Source organism: Passer domesticus, chromosome 1 (genome assembly GCF_036417665.1).
Source record: "Passer domesticus isolate bPasDom1 chromosome 1, bPasDom1.hap1, whole genome shotgun sequence".
NCBI lineage: Eukaryota > Metazoa > Chordata > Aves > Passeriformes > Passeridae > Passer > Passer domesticus.
In genome coordinates, this window is record NC_087474.1 from 150,741,370 (window position 1) to 150,757,938 (window position 16,569).

Here is a 16,569-nt window from a genome sequence, read left to right on the forward strand (position 1 = left end):
ATGAGGCCACAGATATAGATCTACAGTTTAGGGCATCTTTCTGACCAGCTTAGGATGTGTGTGTGTGTCTTGTGTAATGTCTGCAAAATTTACTGTCACTGAAAAAAGTGATTTTCCTTTCTTCTCCTGTAATGTAGAACATCAAGCAATAACATCAAATCTGTGGGTGGTTTATCTGATTTATGGTAATTTGCTATTGACATGCTTGAGGTATTACTTGCATCATCCCAGTCTTGCATATTTGTTTTTAAAAATATTAGCTGCTTATGAAAAGGAAATATTTTAAATAATGATTCATTTGGGTTGTGATCACGTCTTGAGGCCAGGGCCCCACTCTGATAGGCTGTATACAAAATCTTTGCAAATGAAGTGCAACCTGAAGTGTTTAAGATATGATTGCAGCAAGAGGACAGTTTGAATCCAAGAAGATTAATATACCCACCTACAAGGATTAGGTCTCAACTCATGAAATTTCAACCATTAAACATGAGGCATCTCAATCACCTCCAAAGCCAGTATGGGAAAAAGTTACCCCAGCCTGGGATTTAGCTCACATAATTTAGAGACCTGAGGCCTTCAAGGGCAGCTCAAGCACCAGAACCCAAGCTTGAGCTCTTGTTTTTGAACTTGGATGCTTCACTATAGTCTCCTAAATTCTTGTGTCGGTACCTAAGTAAGCATACATGGAAGTGATGAGGGAAGTGGTGACTCTTCAGGAAAGTCAGAAGGTGCTCCACAGGTGAATACTCTTCCAGAAAAAGCCACTTGCATGCCTATTTTATAGTATTGGGTTTTAGAAGTAGAGTCACGGGCATAGCCCCATATTTTAAAAATTCACCCACCTTCCCTCACTGGCACCTACTTACTGATTTTTTTTTTTAAACAATCCCCTGTCCTAGATCTTGCTATTACTGTTGCTTTTTAATGCCACTGACAGATGTGATGCCTTGGTACATTGGAATTGCATGCGAAGTTCATGGGTTGAAACAAAGTACAACATAGAAAAATGTGATGTTTTCCACAGGAAAGATTAGAGCTGCAGTATGTCAAAATTTGCAGATACATGAATTTAAGGACATTCTGAATCTCTTGTTCTTTGTTGGCATTCCTTGTAGAAAAAAAAAAAAAATTATGATATTGAAGTAAAACAGCCAATGCCAAAGCTGCCACCTGCCAATAACTCCAATATTGTTTAGCATTGCTGTCTTAGTGGGATTTCACCCTTTGCTTGGTATTTCAAAAGCCTTATTTAAAGAACTCCTTTTTCCCTGCAAAAGTTGTGTTTGCTTCAAATACTATGTGCTTAAGATAGAATAAACCATATATATGAGTAATTTAAGAATAATATGTCACAGAGTTTTTTTCTGAAAACTGGTAACTAACACAAGTGTATTTCTGGTGTCCATACCATGCAGTTTTGGTATTTATAATTAAATTGTGCCCACTTTTTCCTTCTGCAAGTGTTTGCCTTTTTAGGTGGTCAGTATCTGATGAAGGTATCTTAACATTCTTGGATATTAAAGCCTTGAAATTATGATTGACATTGAACATGGGAGCTCCTTTTCCCCCAGATTCCACACCCTGTTGATTGCATGAGACCTTAGTAGTAGACACAGAAATACCCTTGATGAATGAGTATTCCCGTGGTATTCACAGGAGTAGAGTCATAAGATGGTTTGGGTTGGAAGGGACCTTAAAGGTCACCTAGTTCCGACCCCAGTACCTGGGGTTAGAGCACCTGGGTCAGAAACATTCGTAAATGCTTGGAATATTGAAATGGAAAGAAGGGCAAGCTCTGTTAAGGAAGAAGGTCTGGAAATAGGCCTGGCATACCAAGAGGTGCTGTGGTGGAGCAATGGCTGCAACATCAATGCCAGGAGTCCCCAGGCAGAGCTGTGCTGGCTCACAGGGCAGCACGCTCAGCCTAGGCTGGGTGTGAGAGGTTTTGGTTGCTCCACGGGTGATGTCTGCTGGTATCATCCGGAAGGTGATGGTATCACACAGGCATGCAGGACTGACCATAAGTTAGGAAACACTGGTCCTTAATAGATGTGGAAGACTGAATACCAGGGAGGCAAAGATTGGCTGATAGTGTGCAACAGCAGCACAGGGAACCCAGGCTGAGGCACTGCAGAAGGTAAATCATGAAGTAATTCTAAACTCTCAGTGTTCACTTGTGTTTCTCACTCTTCCCTTGGGGTGCACCTTGTGCAGCTAGAAAGAAAAACATTCTCTTTGCTTGGGATACCTTGAGGACTGCACCCCAGGGCCCTTCTCTGCCTCTGCAAAGGCATTGCAGAACTACCCCAAAGGAATGGAAAGCTATGGCAGGTGCTAAGTTTGCTGTTATTACCAGATAAGATTCAAAGATAAACAGATGCATTCAACTAAAAGACTACATTTACAATAACAGAGGAGAGCCAGAAGATAAAACAACATGTATGCAATTCATTAAGGCTATACTTAGCTCTCTCTCTAAATATATATAAATATATATATATATACTTATTTGTCTCTTCCTTAGCTGCTCCTGTGTCTCACCTTTTGACTTTGGCTAACTTCTGCATGGAACACTAGTTAGTGTGCCCCTGGGTGCACAGAGTTGCTTACACCTTGCTTTCTTCTTCTGGTAAAGGTGGGGACCTGCAGCTCCTCCAACTCTAGATGGATTTATTCTCATTTGTCAGCCCTTCATTCCCTGGCATTGGGCCACTGGGTATTTTCTGGGAATAGTCAGAAATTTTGTTGTGCGCCTCCTCTTTAAGGTTACTTCAATAGCATTTCTGTTGTTTGTGACACTTTTTGGCTTTTGTTTTTGACTAACTATAGTCTTATCAAAATACAACAGCATCACTTTATAAATGATGCATTATGATAAACAATACAAATTCCTTTTAAAGTGTGTACAGTATGTACAGGCTATACAGCAAGCCCATTTATGACACTCAAACACAAAACTGATATTGAGGGTAGGACTGCCACATCTGCTCCACCTCATCTTCTGGTAGGGTCTGGGGACTCATCTGTGTGTGACTGGGTTTGGTGAACTTGAATAGTGAATACCAAAGGTTTTGCATATCTTCAGCCCAGTCTGCTCTCCTTCCTAGCCTTTCTTTCTGGCATTGGCTGTAAATAGCCACACACACACACACAAACATAAGTGGTTACAATATAAAAATCCACATTTTCTAAAAGACATTCTAGTACAGTATTTTTTTGCAGTGTCTTGTTCATGGAGTGGTGCAGAAACATGCTGTGGTATTTTAGATATCACTGTGAGATAATACTTGGCAAATGTTGGATTTTATTAGCTTATTTTAAGTATTGGCAATGTATATTAAATAAGAAACAATTTTTTTCTCTTTTTCCCATTCTACTTTCTCATAAATCAGATCATGGTAATGACACCATTGAACAAATTGATGAAGATATAGCTGTGACTCGGAGTCAGATGAACTTCATTTGTCCCATTACACAGGTATGTATCACTGCTACAGTAATTGACAGGGAAATAGTTATTCCATATTCTTCATTGGTTTGTTTATTACAAATCTGCAATACCTGTTAAACAACATTATATATAACAATAATATTATAAATTTTAAGCATTTTCAGAAAAGAGCAGTACCACTTGGGAAGAAAACCAATGTAAGCAGGAATGTAGTTTACCAAGCAGGACCTCATCCCATAATTTGACTGGAATTCCATGTATGAGTGGCAAATACACTTCCTGCTGTTTCACATAAAATCTCAGAAGAAGCATTTTCATGGGCATCATCAGTTCCTTTAAATCAATCCTTACTGATTACAGGTGACCATGAAGAGGCCAGTGCGGAACAAGGTCTGTGGACATATTTATGAAGAAGATGCCATTCTAGAAATGATCCAGACTCAAAAGCAGAAAAAGAAAAAAGTCCGGTAAGCTAAAAAGAATGTGTGGAAAAGCTATTTGCTTTGCTGTGTAAGTGGAATTTTACTCCACTTGTTCTAGGAAATGTATTTGGATTGGAAAGGCTGCAGGAAGTAAAACTTCAGCATCTGCCCAAGTCACAGACTCCTCATTAGTGCTAGACACGTGAAGGTGCTTTTGTTTTTAATGAAAACAGTGTGTAAGGAAGTATTCAGAAATTGTGTGGGGAAGTTACAGCTACTTGTAGCTGCACAAGAGAAGTAAAGAGATTTCATATAGCCATGACCAAAAAGAGAGACCTCAGTTTCCTAAAATTTAGTTGCTGATTTGTTCCCACTGCTTTTGTAGGAAGCCTTGAAGTAAATGAAAAAAAAAAAAATTCCTCTGTGCACCTTCTTTTCCAGTTATATTCCAATACAGCTCAGAAATATTCAAACAACTGAGTGTTAAAGTGAAAAATATTAAACCACAACATTTAGGTAGAACAGAATTTAAGAATGAGATCAGATAGTGCAGTGCAGTTCCTACCATGATGCAGTCAAATAATTCTTATATCACCAAAACAGTCTGTCACTTTTTCACATGGGGTGTATTTTTTGAATGAAAAGATGTAACAGATGAATTTTTAAACCTCAAAATCTCCACAATAAATTTGAAAATTATAATGATTTTAAGAAAAAAAAAAAAGAAAAAAGTAGAAAAAGAAGAGGCTTGAACACTAATGCTTTTTGGAACAAGTTGAGAGGACATATCGTCTCATCATTGATTTCACGTTTGTTTTTACACCATTTATGCTAGACCCTCCTACTCTGGGGCTGATGACTTCATGGAAACTTACCAGCTGTGGCCTTCTTAATAAATGTGCAGTTTGCTTAGGAAGGTCTGTTAGGGACCAGCAACCTGATTTCCCTGAAGATAATGCCACAGGCAGCTTATTTCCTCCATCTGTTCCTCTGGCATTTCTGTTAGGCTCTACACAGTCCTCCATGGGGATTACAAAGGTGGAGCTGGAGTTTTTATTCCATGCTCCTTCCCTGCTACAGGAAAGCACTGCTATAAAACCAAGCATCAGTTGGGGTGCCCAGCTGCTATCTTAGTGTCAAGACAGCTTGAAGAACTAGATGGAAGTACCTTGCTTGTGTTACAAAACCTAGGGAAAAATCTGGAATGGGTGCAATAACTGGGAATAGCAACAAAACCAGCAACATGGATGGACAGAAACTGGGCTGGAAAAATGAACAGAAATTGGGTAATAGCTCTCAAGTTGGAGGAAAATGAGTGTTCTGGAGGATAGGGAGAGGCTAAAAAGCATGTGCTCAACAGCCCAATGACAAGAATACTTTCTCTGATACTGAATGTGATGTTCATATCTAAATATTTCTCTGTGTTTTTAAGTCCATCAGAATAATGCCAATTTAGGAGAAATTGTTGTAGTGGATCAAAAGTTTCAGCTCTGCTGAAAAACAAATAGGGCCACATGACTGAATTTTATTTTACCTTTTAAGAAATGGAAGAAACTCCAGAGTTTAAAAAAATCATATCAGCTGTACAACACCCAGTTTTAAAAGCTACTTTATTCCCAAACCAAAATTATTTGTGCAGTCTGAACACTGGCACTTCTTAATATTGAGTTTTAGCTGACAGCCTTACCATTTTTACAGCAGTTATTCCAGTGCTAGAAAAGCACACACACAGCAATGCCACAGCTTCACTGCAACTAAATTAAGAAGGACTCATTGGTTTTCTCTGCCCAGTCTGTCTGACCAACCTACTATAATTTTAAACTTTCTCATGAAAATGCAGTTACTTTGAAAACCCATCATCTGCTGTGGTGGAATGACAGGCCAGCTATTGCCACAAGTTCCCTTTTTCAGTGTCACAGTCTCATGGCGTGGCTGCTGCCAGGGATATTCCTGTGGGAGCAGGTGTCCTGGCAGAGCAGGGCAGGATCCTCGCTGGCCTGACTCTGGAATCAGACCTGTTGCTCACTCTGCAGACACAGAGTGGCTGTTTCCTCACAAGTACTTCCCAGTTGGAATCCACAGGATGCCTTCAGTGCCCTTGGCAGCGCAGGGCCTGCCTGCCAGCCCTTCAGCTGACGTACACTCAGCCCGTGCTGACAGACTTGTCACACACTCCTTGAGGCAACTCTTACGTCTCTTGGTTTGCTCACTATTTTCCACTGCCTGGAAGGACATACTAATACTTTATGCTTACAGGAAATGTGGGAAGCTTTCTGAGCGCTTGTTATTCATTAATCTGGGAAGCTATTGCTGTATTAAGGTGATAAATGGGAAAACTGAGGCACAGAGCAATTAAATGACTGATCTATGACAAACACAGTAACCTGTGGACGAATCCGGAGTAAAAGTTATGAGTACTGAGTGTAAGTAAGTTCAGCACCTCAGACAAAAGTTACTCTAAGAGAGGAAAAAATTCAGGAAAAGTGCTACTTCTTACTATAGATATCATCTGTGTATGTTTGGGCCACCACCAAAGGAAAATGACCTTTGGTCCCTGAATATCTTTTACCCTGCTGTCTTTATCTGGCTGTTTCAGTAGTTGTAAGACATTTTGTATTTGATTATCATCTAGAGGCTGTTAATTTGGCCCCATTTCTCCCTTCTGAGCTTTCACAGCTCATAAAAAGTCAGGTTGATTTTTACACCAACTAGATTGTCCACTGATTCACCAGTCAGTCATGGCAAGACTCACTCCCTTTTGTCTCCCTAGAAAATAATTTCCCTGCTTATCTGGCAGTGAAGATTATACTTCTCCACTGCAGTTTAGTACAGTAAGCAGTATCTACCTGCAGTTTTTAGAGGACTGCAGAGAGAGAAAGCAACACAGAAAGGTGTCCATGCAGTGCTGATATCATTGCTGATGAAGGCAGCTTGTGTGCTTACAGCAAGAGAGTGAAACAGGTGAAAGGCTCCATCTCTCACTGTGCACCTTCTTTCCTTCCTTCAGCTGATGATTCTCACCAGTTGAGATAGATTTATTTTTCCCACATAGAGCTGGTGAAGAGGACAAGAGGTAACAAGGAACTGAGAGAAAGAGTGAAAAAAAAATGCTAGCAGGTGTTATGCAAAAGCCTGTATCTGACAAATACTTCAAATTAAATCCTTCCAATTTAATGGAGTCTCTCTTTTCTTTTTAACAGATGCCCTAAAATGGGCTGTAGCCATGTTGATGTAAAAGGAGCAGATCTTGTACGAGATGAAATACTTAAAAGACTGATTGACAGTCAGAAAAAACAAAGCTGGTCAACACTGGACACATGAGCTGGATATGCTACTGCCACAAAGAAAATTTGTTATTAGAGGTCTTGTGAGATAAGTTGCTGATTCTAAACAGGTTGTATAACTGATTGTTATTTGTTAAGTGTTTCAGTTATAGGCAAATCATTGTTAAATGTTTCATTTCTAGCCAAAGTTGAAGGTCTCCACTGTAACTAACTGAAAGCATTTTTTGAACTCAGGAATATAAGGAATTCCAGTTAAACTTGTTTGGTTTTTTTCTACCTTTCTGAATTTCTAAAAGCTTGCATTTGGTAAATAAAGTATGTTTTGCAGCATTTAAACTTTCTTTTCAGTGTGCTGGTTTCTTCAGTGTATTAGAGATGCAGATCCTGCCAGCATGTAATAATGAGTGCTTTGCTCTATATTGCAGCTAGTTCTGTTACTGTCTCTGCAACTACTGGGAATGGTTGGAGTAGGGCACTGTGAGCAAGGATTTGCAGTGCTTGGGACCATGCCCGTGCTCTAACACAAACTTCAGAGATGCATTTGCAGAAAGTGTTGCACACTTATACCTTGTTTGTGGCCACAGAGAACCATTCAGCTTTGAGGATTTGGCCTTGTTTTTTATAATTTTGAACTCTCTGCCCTGACTAAGGCTTTTCTTTTGAAATTCAGGAGCATTTAATTCAGGCTTTTTTCATTTAGGAGTCCCAGAAGGCTATACCTTAATATTGTAGGCTAGAAAACTACAATTATTTACGGAGGTATTCCAATAACTAAATTTTAGATAGTGCAGATATAGTGTAACCATATGCCTTTATATAAGCTTCAGATCTCTATGCTTTTGGGCACAGATCCAGAAAAGAACTTAAACTTTGTGACACTATTTATTGCCGAAATTGATCTGAACACATAGGCAGATAAGACATATATATACATGAGTTAGAAATAGCCATAGGTAAAAGAAGCTGCCTTGGCAGTCAGATGACAATTATCTGTTGGCAATATGTAAGCAGAAAATACAGGTTTCTGTCAGCTTTGGGATCCTTAGTGGGCTAGATGGTATTTTCCTATGTAATTTTTCTGAATGTACAATCTGACATTTAATGTAAAATGTAGCTGAGGTACACATATGCTAAGGTTTTCACTCTGGGTTACTGTTTGCTAACAGCTCTCCTTTCATAGACCATTATTAACCCCAATTGCACTTAAGAGCACAAACCACTTCAAGCTGAAAATTGTTATTTTGTAATTGAAGAATATTAATCTGCAAGCTGATTTCATAGCTGAAAAAGAGAACTGAACCATTATTACTTGCACTGGGCTTTTGTGTTCAAAACACTTCATGGGAATTGGCTGGCTAATTTTCATTATATGGTCTAACCCCCGAGGTCCATCCTTTCCCAGCTCTGCAGTGAGCGTGGGTGCTTCTGCCATTGAAGCCCAGCCCAGCTGAAATAGCTGAAAAGGACTGGGGGGGATTGAGCAGTATGTACTTGTTTAAATTTTTATGTGTAACATCAGGTCCCTTTTAAAATACCTCAGGGCTCAAACCTATAGTTTTTAAGGTGGGTCACCGTTTTTCAGTTAAATACTACAAGGGAGGATGTTAACAATAGCATTAAAAACAAAACAAAACAGGGAGGGGGAGGGAATGTCCTTTTTGTTTCATCTTTAAGTTTGTGGTTAATTTTTTTCTTGAACTATTTCTAAGCAGAATAGTCAGAAACAGAAACTTGTATTGGTTAAACAAGCTCTGCAGTTTCTGGTAGAGGTGCATTAAGATTGTCCTCTTGGATCTAATTCAATCCCTAGTGATAACCAGCCTCCCAAATTTTCAGATGCAAAGATGTACATTTTCCACGGCCACAAGTGCTGCACCTCAAATTTAGTTTGTGTTGGTGTCTGAATGTGCCTTCCAATAACACATAACATAATAAATGGTAAATTATACCCAGATTCCTACCAACAAACTGGTGGCAGCAGGTTTGGTTTGCTACCTGTGGCATTTGTACCAGTATAGCCTTGGATTGCTGCAGTTCCTGATATGGTTTGTTGCCCTCATGTTCCAGTGAGTAATGCTGTGAGGGAGATTGCTGTCTTGGTTACACCTTGTTGTCCTACCTGAAAAAGAGGCTTGACCCATCACAGTGCTGCACTCAGCCTCTGTTAGCTAATCCACAGGTCATAAGGTGGACTGCCTGCTTAAGATGGTACAGCTGGGAGAAAAAAAACCAAACAAATCTGAAGCAACACTTTAAATGAAAAGAACAAATAGTCAAACAGTCACTTATGGTCTCTCCAAGAAGAAAAGTATTTTTGGATGTTCATATTCCTGCTTCAAATGACATCATCTTCCTTCTCTCCTTTGCTAGCCTGAGCCAGGCAGTGTCAGTGAATCAGACAACCTGAAAGCAAGTGAAGTTCTGAAATCCTTCTTGGTTTCACCTGGAAGAAATGGACTGATTTTTGGCAGCACTGGCCTGCCTAGCTTTAATAACAATCACATCTGAGGTGAATAGGCATGTGTATTTAAATAGAGGTAGGTTTCTTTCTTTTATCAGCAGAGATGCCTCTTTTAAAATATGGCCATGTTATCCAGAAAAAGACAGATACTTGTTCACTTGTGCCAGCATTGCTGGTGAGAGTACTTGAGTCCCATTAGAATCAGTGATGCACCACACACATTCAAGTGCTAGAATGAACTGCCTGTGTTTACTGAAATCAATGAAGTTTTCACTAAAACATTTGGCATTTCTGAATTTAAACTATAACATAGCATCCAAGGAATCCCAGTATGATGAATAGTATTTTTTTTTTCCTTTGAACCTGGAACTTGAGCCATCCTGTTGATTTTGCCATGGCCAGTTCTCTCCTCTTTGTTCTTACAAGTAATTTTCCTCCTTAAATTGAAAGATTCCAGGGTTGGCCATCAGCATCCATTGCAGCTGGCTCTTAACTAGGTGGAAGGACAGACTAACCGTGGCAACTGGGGAAGGCTTCTGTGCCTGTCGGCTCACCTGGTGCAAGATAGAAACCACTACTGATTCACTGGGGTGGCTGCAGTTAATGGCAGCTCTTTGCTCTTTCATTTGCAAAGTTTGGGGTTTGTTGTGCAGTTGTGATCTCTCTCTGTTCCCATGTGTCCCATGTTCCCCCTAAACTCTGCTCTGGGAAGAAGTAGCTTGAAAGAGCTAAAGAATAAAAATAAGTGCCTGTGATGAATAAGCTGTATGATCTGTATGATTCACAGAAGTGGAAACTCAACAGCAGTTAAACCTTCAAATCTTAATCTGCTTTGGCTATAAGATATCATATGTAAACAGGCATATGTTAACAGTTCACAGGGTAATTTGTGTCTCATTGTCTGACGTCAGAAATTTTGCAATGATATTTTTAAAAAGAAATTCAGAGGTCAGGTGGTTGGTTTTTTTTTTCTTTTTCCTTAAGGTGTGCTTTACAAATGCAGCAAACCTCAGGGTAGTTAAGAAGGATCTGTCGCTGCAAACTGGTGAGAATCTGTCTCTGCTAGAGAAGTTCCACTTGAGGAACTATTTTGAGGGTTTAAAGAAATGTCTAGGCAAATAATGAATTAAAGGCAAGAGAGATCCACATATAACAGCTTTCAGAGGTACCCTGAGGCACAAGCTATTAACACTTGCTCACTTAAGCTTGCTCTCTCACTTGAACAGATTCTTCCTGTGAATTCTCCATTTTACAACTAGAGAGTCTGAAGTTTTCAAATCAGTGAAGCCATGAGGAATAAAGATAAAAGCTAATCAGGCAGACATCTCATGGAAGATTTAGCACACTTGTGCTAAAAGGAGTGCACATTCCTCTGAATCAAGGACATATTCATCATTACTGCTCATGGAGCTGTGATCTTATTCATTCTAGAAGAATCAAAAAGACTAAGTCAGTGCTCCCTTGAGAAATAACCCGGAGCAAAAGCAGGGGCTGCAGGAAGTGATACTGATGACTCAATAGCCAAGGCCAACACACTGCCTTATTTTAGACAATGTCCTCTTGGATACTCATGTTTCCTCATGAGTGGCTGATGACAAAGGTCTTACCTACCTGTGGTCACAAGTACCTCATGACATTTTTCTCAAGAATAGCTCTAGTCCTGTGGCCAGAAGAAGCTTAGAGTTCGCTGTGCAACTTTATTAAGTTTCACTGCCATTTCAAGTGAATCTTAATCTTCACATTCCCTAAAAATCTTCATGTATGGATCCTGCTGTGTCCATTAACTAAACATTTGCCTAATGGATAGTGCTTTATTATACAGTGAAGAAGATGCACGTAGAAAAGGGCTTTCTGGGATGGAAAATGTTAGAATATCCCAAGGACAGGTCTTCCTTTCTGTTACTACAGCCAAAGCCTTAAGCTGATGGCTCCTCACTACAGGTACAGACTAGTACTGACGGCAAATTCCAAGTCTTCCATTAATTACAATTTATTTTCTGGTCATAAAGTACTTATTGTTACTACATAATATTTCAAACACCTGACGTGGTCACAGAATGCTCAGAGGAGAATCCTGTGTGTAGGTGCCAGCAGATTCTAGGCTCCCAGCCAGTAACTATAAAGAGCAAAAACATTAGATTGATTGTTAAGCAAGTAAAATTCTGGAATGGGTGTACATCATCCAGTAGATACCCATGTATGTGCTTAGCCTCTTGATGCATGAATAATCGCAGTGACTTGACAGGACTGCAGCAGTGTGCAGAAAACACAGTGTGTTTCATCATTTCAAAGCACTGCAGAAAAGGCTGTGGTGGGCTGAGAAGAGAGCTTGCCTCTCTTGCTTGTTCTGATGTTAGTCCAGACCCAAAGACAGAGCCTGAAAGCACACACATGAATTGAATTGCATGGGAAGCTTACCAAAGGAAGTGTTTGCTTGTAAACTCAGTGTGAATAGGATCTTCTCTGACCGCAAGGGAAACGGAGACACTCATTCACTGTCCGCTTGTGCAATCGACTTCTGAAGTAAAAACAGGATTTGAGGTCGAAAACCTGAACCTTCACACGTCTTTCAGGCAACAGAAGAAGCCTTCATGCTCTTCAGTTAGCAAAGGAACAGTCAGGAGGTGCTGCTCATAAGACTCCTTGGATTTGATAACAACAGGCTTATAAAAAGGGAATCATTGAGAGTTCTGAGCTCCAGCAGCCCTCAGAGCAGCTTTTGTGTGGGCTTGAGGGGAGACATCTGAACACCATTACATTGCACTCCTTTTGATGTCACTACGTGCTCGTCATGTGTTTTATATCTCAGCGGTGAATCTGCCGCCAAGTTCCACAGTGTCTGAGGATGGCTGTGGGTTATCACAGATGCTGTTCTGCTATAAAAAACATTACTTTTAGTTCTTTATCACCTGGCCATACGACTAGTCTTTGAGTCCCATCTGTGCAGGGTAATTCTGTACACCCTTAGATTGTAGATGGCATGCTGGTTTTAAATTGTTGGCATTCAATCTGACAGTAGTTTAATTTTCATTACATGGCTTTAGATAACTTTTAAAAAAAAGATACTGATTTTTCATCATTTACCAATAGTTTAATATTAGCCAAAATATTTGTGTTCCTTGCTTCTCTCATCCAGTAACTAAAATAAAGACCTTTTCATTTTTTTTCTTTAGCAAGCAGCCAGTTTATTTATAAGTGCCCTAATCTAATAGAGATTTATTCTGTGTGTCCCATGAGACATACTATCAAAGTTACCAGACCTGTCCCAAGCACTTGGGAAGTGGGGAGATGGTTACACAATTCTCATTGCCTCTGGCTGCTCTAGTTATAGAGATAAAGGGTCAGAGAACTGGAGCAACAGTGATAATTTTGTGAGCATCTAAGGAAAAGCAGCTGCTCAGGTGAGTGTAAGCACTGGCTGAAGGCAAGGCAGGTAGATGCTTGAAAACCATGTAACAAAAATTCCCTTAAATAAAATAACAGGAATGGAAGGATCAATGCCTGAGCACTAGGAATTCTGGATTCTTCAGTCTTCATCTCACAGATGCACTGAGCTGCTTGTCTGTTTCAAAAAAGAGAAAAAATATATGAAGAGCAATATTCACCTTGCCACAGTTCTGGCAAATCTGTGCTGGGTAAGACCCTTCCCTCTGCTAGGACGGGCCCATTCTGTGATACACATCCCACGGGCTCTTTTTTCTGCTGCAGTCCCAGATCCTTGCCTAGCAGCTGGGATTCCAGGAAGTGAGAAGACCGCCAGCAGTCCTGCTTGCTTTGACTGGCCTTTTCAAAGGCAGGATCTACTTTTTGTAATGATTTTGCAATATCCTTTGACTGAGAGCTCCTCAGACTTTAGTAATATTAGGAAGGTGCCTGTTGCACACTGTTGTCCTTTGCCAGGCATGAAGACATTACTTCCAAAGGTTATCCCTGCCCACCTCACAGGTACCAAGTCCCTTTGGAACACCAGGGCTGAGTGATGGTTCCTTGTATTCTGCTGGCTCACAGCAGTTTATTTTTTCTGGCACATGGATAGCAGGACTCATCCACAGAGTCAATGTTTTATCCCAGCATTAGGTCTGTAATTGTGCACTGATCTGTGCTTCACAGTGATTTTCAGTGCTGTCCACTGGAGATGTGTAACATTGCCCTGGTTCATTTTGAAGAGCTGTAAAGCCATTCAGACTCAAATTCACCACAGGCATAACTGGGAATTACCAGGACAGTATTCATCACATATGCTAAGCAGGTAGAGCCTGAAAAGTCTTTTTTGAGGAAGGGGGAGATGGAATGATGAAGACTTATGCAGGGAATAGAAGAAAGACCCCATAAGATAGCTTTTGATTTCAGGAGGAGACTAATGCAGGAGATAAGCCTGCATGCTTAAAAGCCAGTGGTGTGATGGCAACAAACACAAGGCTGCTATGTCAAGTATTTTCTGCAAAAATCTTGTAACACTGAAATGTTGCAACAGTTTTTCACAGATCTCTTCCTGGAATTCCTCCTGTTCTCAGCACTGGTTCCTGACCACACCAAGGCTGCACATGCAAGCACTGGCAGAGATGGGCAAGGAGGACAAGTTTCAGCCCTTTGAGAAAAAGCAAAAGAACATGCCATGCAGGTCATCAGACAAAATTCTTGGCATCCTCCTTTTTTTCCTTTTTTTTTCATTTTGCATTTTGGGGATTGGCCAAAATTAGAAAAACCAGAAAAGCCAAAGTGGGAATCACTTCTCTGCTCTGTGTCTTGAAATGAATTTGGTGGGATGGAGGGGAGGTCTGGATGTGGACCTCTTCCTATGTTCTGTACCCAAAACATAAGACTAACTTGAGTAATAGTTGCTACTATATGTTTAGCCATGGCATTAAGGCTTTGAGTACCTGAAAGCATGGCCAGGCATTTTAAAGAAGCAACAAAGGTTTCCTTCTGTCAAGAACTTCACCCATTTTGCAAAGACCTGGGAGATTTAAGCTTTGGTTTGTCTCAGTCACATGTACACAGTCAACTGTAGTTCAGTCTCTACAGTCCAACTAGAAGAGGGCACCCACCACTGCTTCTGAAATGAATACCTCAGGGGCAATCTTTTCCTGGCCTTTGGGGACTGCACACCCAGTTTTAGGGCTCCAGTTAGCAGGGACACACATACAGAGCATGAAATTGCTGGAATCCCTGTGAGAAAAGGCTGCCCAGGCACCAGGAGAATGTGGCAGGACTGTGAGGTACAATGCTGTGTGTATCTCTGCTCTCCTCACATGCCAGATGTTTTCTGGGGGAGCCAAGATGACAACAGGTGCTTTTTTTCCCTTCCTCAGGACCAGTGGGTGCCATCCCCTGTTTGGCTTGAGCCAAGACTGTGCTCAGATGCCACTGTGTCCCCATGGTGTGGACCTAGAGGTTTTAAGTGGATGGGAGGCTGGGCAGATGAAAGATGCAGCTTCCAACAATGTATGCAACAGATCCTCAGTATGGCCCTTGTCCTCAGCAGGGACAGTGATCTGACACAGGAGCTGAGAGAATGGGATCTTTGGGAGGGTGGGGACACTGACACCTTCACTCCTGCTCACACTGCATCTCAGTTCTGAGAGAGCTACAGGGGACACTGGTACACACTACTAATGCCCATGAGAACCTTCATGCAGGTCCACTGCTGTTTTGTCTGCACCCATTTGTTTTTGTCTGCACCCTTCCCCTGTCCCCAAAGCTACTGGTACCCTTCTCCCCGACCTTGCACCTTGTGCTGTCTCAGATGTAGGAAGCAGCCCACACATGTGGCATCCTACCAGCAGCATTCCAATCATTAAACTTCCAGGAAGGGAAAAGTAAAACAAAAGGTCTGATAGACACTTGCATGTGTTTTACCTGTAAGAGGAACCAAATAAAATAGCGTGCTTTGAGAGTTGTGGTGAATCACTCAGAAACAATCTGCAGGCATTAACGGAATTTTATTTCTGGGGATAAAAAAAAAGAAAGAAAGAAATGCAGGCCCTGGGATATCCCTTTATGGCATATGCGTTTTATGTTTAAATGCATTAATGGGACTGCTATGCTATGAGTCATCCCGCACAAGAGTTTCATGTGTTTCTTAAAATACACTAGAAGTAGCTGAAGGCATGCATGGGTTTGCTGTGCAGTTATCTATCAGGAATCTGAGCGAATACCTGCACACGTGGCATCACAGGCTTCAGAGCTGGGGGGGCCCATCCTCGGCCCTCTCTGCCTCTTGTACAGACCCGGGTTGGGGAAACCAAAACAGAATAGGAGTTGATCCTACTGAATAACAAAATGCAGAGTCCCTGTGTTAAGATTAAGGAAGCTTCAGCACTAAATTACAAAAAATTTGCATATATATAAACAGAAAACTGGAGAGTTTCTTTTTGAAGCATTCTTGTCAAAACTACAGCTGTCAGCTTTTTTTTCCCCCAAGGATGATTTGTTCTCTGGTTTTGTCTCTTTGACTCATTTTTTCCCCCCATTTACTACCAGTCCCGGCTGTAAGTCTATTTACTACTCCTTTATAGCCACGCTATTGAGCTTTGTGGAGCTCTTCTCAGTCTGCTCCTCACAGGTCACTGCAGCTGCTGGCTGCTGCCTGGCTCTCCGAGCTATTCCTTTTTCGGACAGCAGATATAGTTTTAACATGGGAAACACCCAGTGCCAAGTATTTCTGATGGTGCACGTTACGTCTACGCTTATGAGTAAACGCTTATGCTCACACAACAGCGCTGTGATGCAAACCGTGGGGTGAGGGATGGTTATTTAGTGATTAGTGAAAAGTAAGAACTGGGGCTGGGAACCTGCAGTTGCAAGGACGAGAAGATCCTGGAAAGGAAGGTGGCCTCGCTTTCTCGGCATAATTATTTAAGGTCGAAGCGGGGGGTCCCCGCCGCCCCGAGTCCCGCGGCGAGTCCCCCGCCGCCCCGCCCGGCTGCGCGCCGGGGCCGGGGCGCGGAG

General features: G+C 41.3%; 1 protein-coding gene and 1 long non-coding RNA gene across 3 annotated transcripts in view; one reads left to right on the plus strand and one right to left on the minus strand.

Moving 5' to 3' along the window:
• NSMCE2 (NSE2 (MMS21) homolog, SMC5-SMC6 complex SUMO ligase) overlaps nucleotides 1–7,493 on the plus strand; it is a 126,396-nt gene extending 118,903 nt beyond the window's left edge. For both annotated transcript variants that reach the window (XM_064396731.1, XM_064396741.1), the window contains exons 5-7: nucleotides 3,393–3,478; nucleotides 3,812–3,918; nucleotides 7,074–7,493. In XM_064396731.1, coding sequence (XP_064252801.1) covers nucleotides 3,393–3,478; nucleotides 3,812–3,918; nucleotides 7,074–7,194 — 314 coding nt within the window. In that variant the 3' untranslated portion in view covers nucleotides 7,195–7,493. The remainder of the gene's footprint in view (nucleotides 1–3,392; nucleotides 3,479–3,811; nucleotides 3,919–7,073) is intronic.
• A 3,974-nt stretch (nucleotides 7,494–11,467) lies between these two features.
• On the minus strand, nucleotides 11,468–16,520 carry LOC135284922 (uncharacterized). Its single transcript, XR_010350003.1, has 3 exons — nucleotides 15,777–16,520; nucleotides 15,478–15,566; nucleotides 11,468–13,180 (listed from the first exon to the last, which is right to left on the minus strand). It is a non-coding gene; the product is annotated as an uncharacterized LOC135284922 (long non-coding RNA).
• Nucleotides 16,521–16,569: the final 49 nt, after the last annotated feature.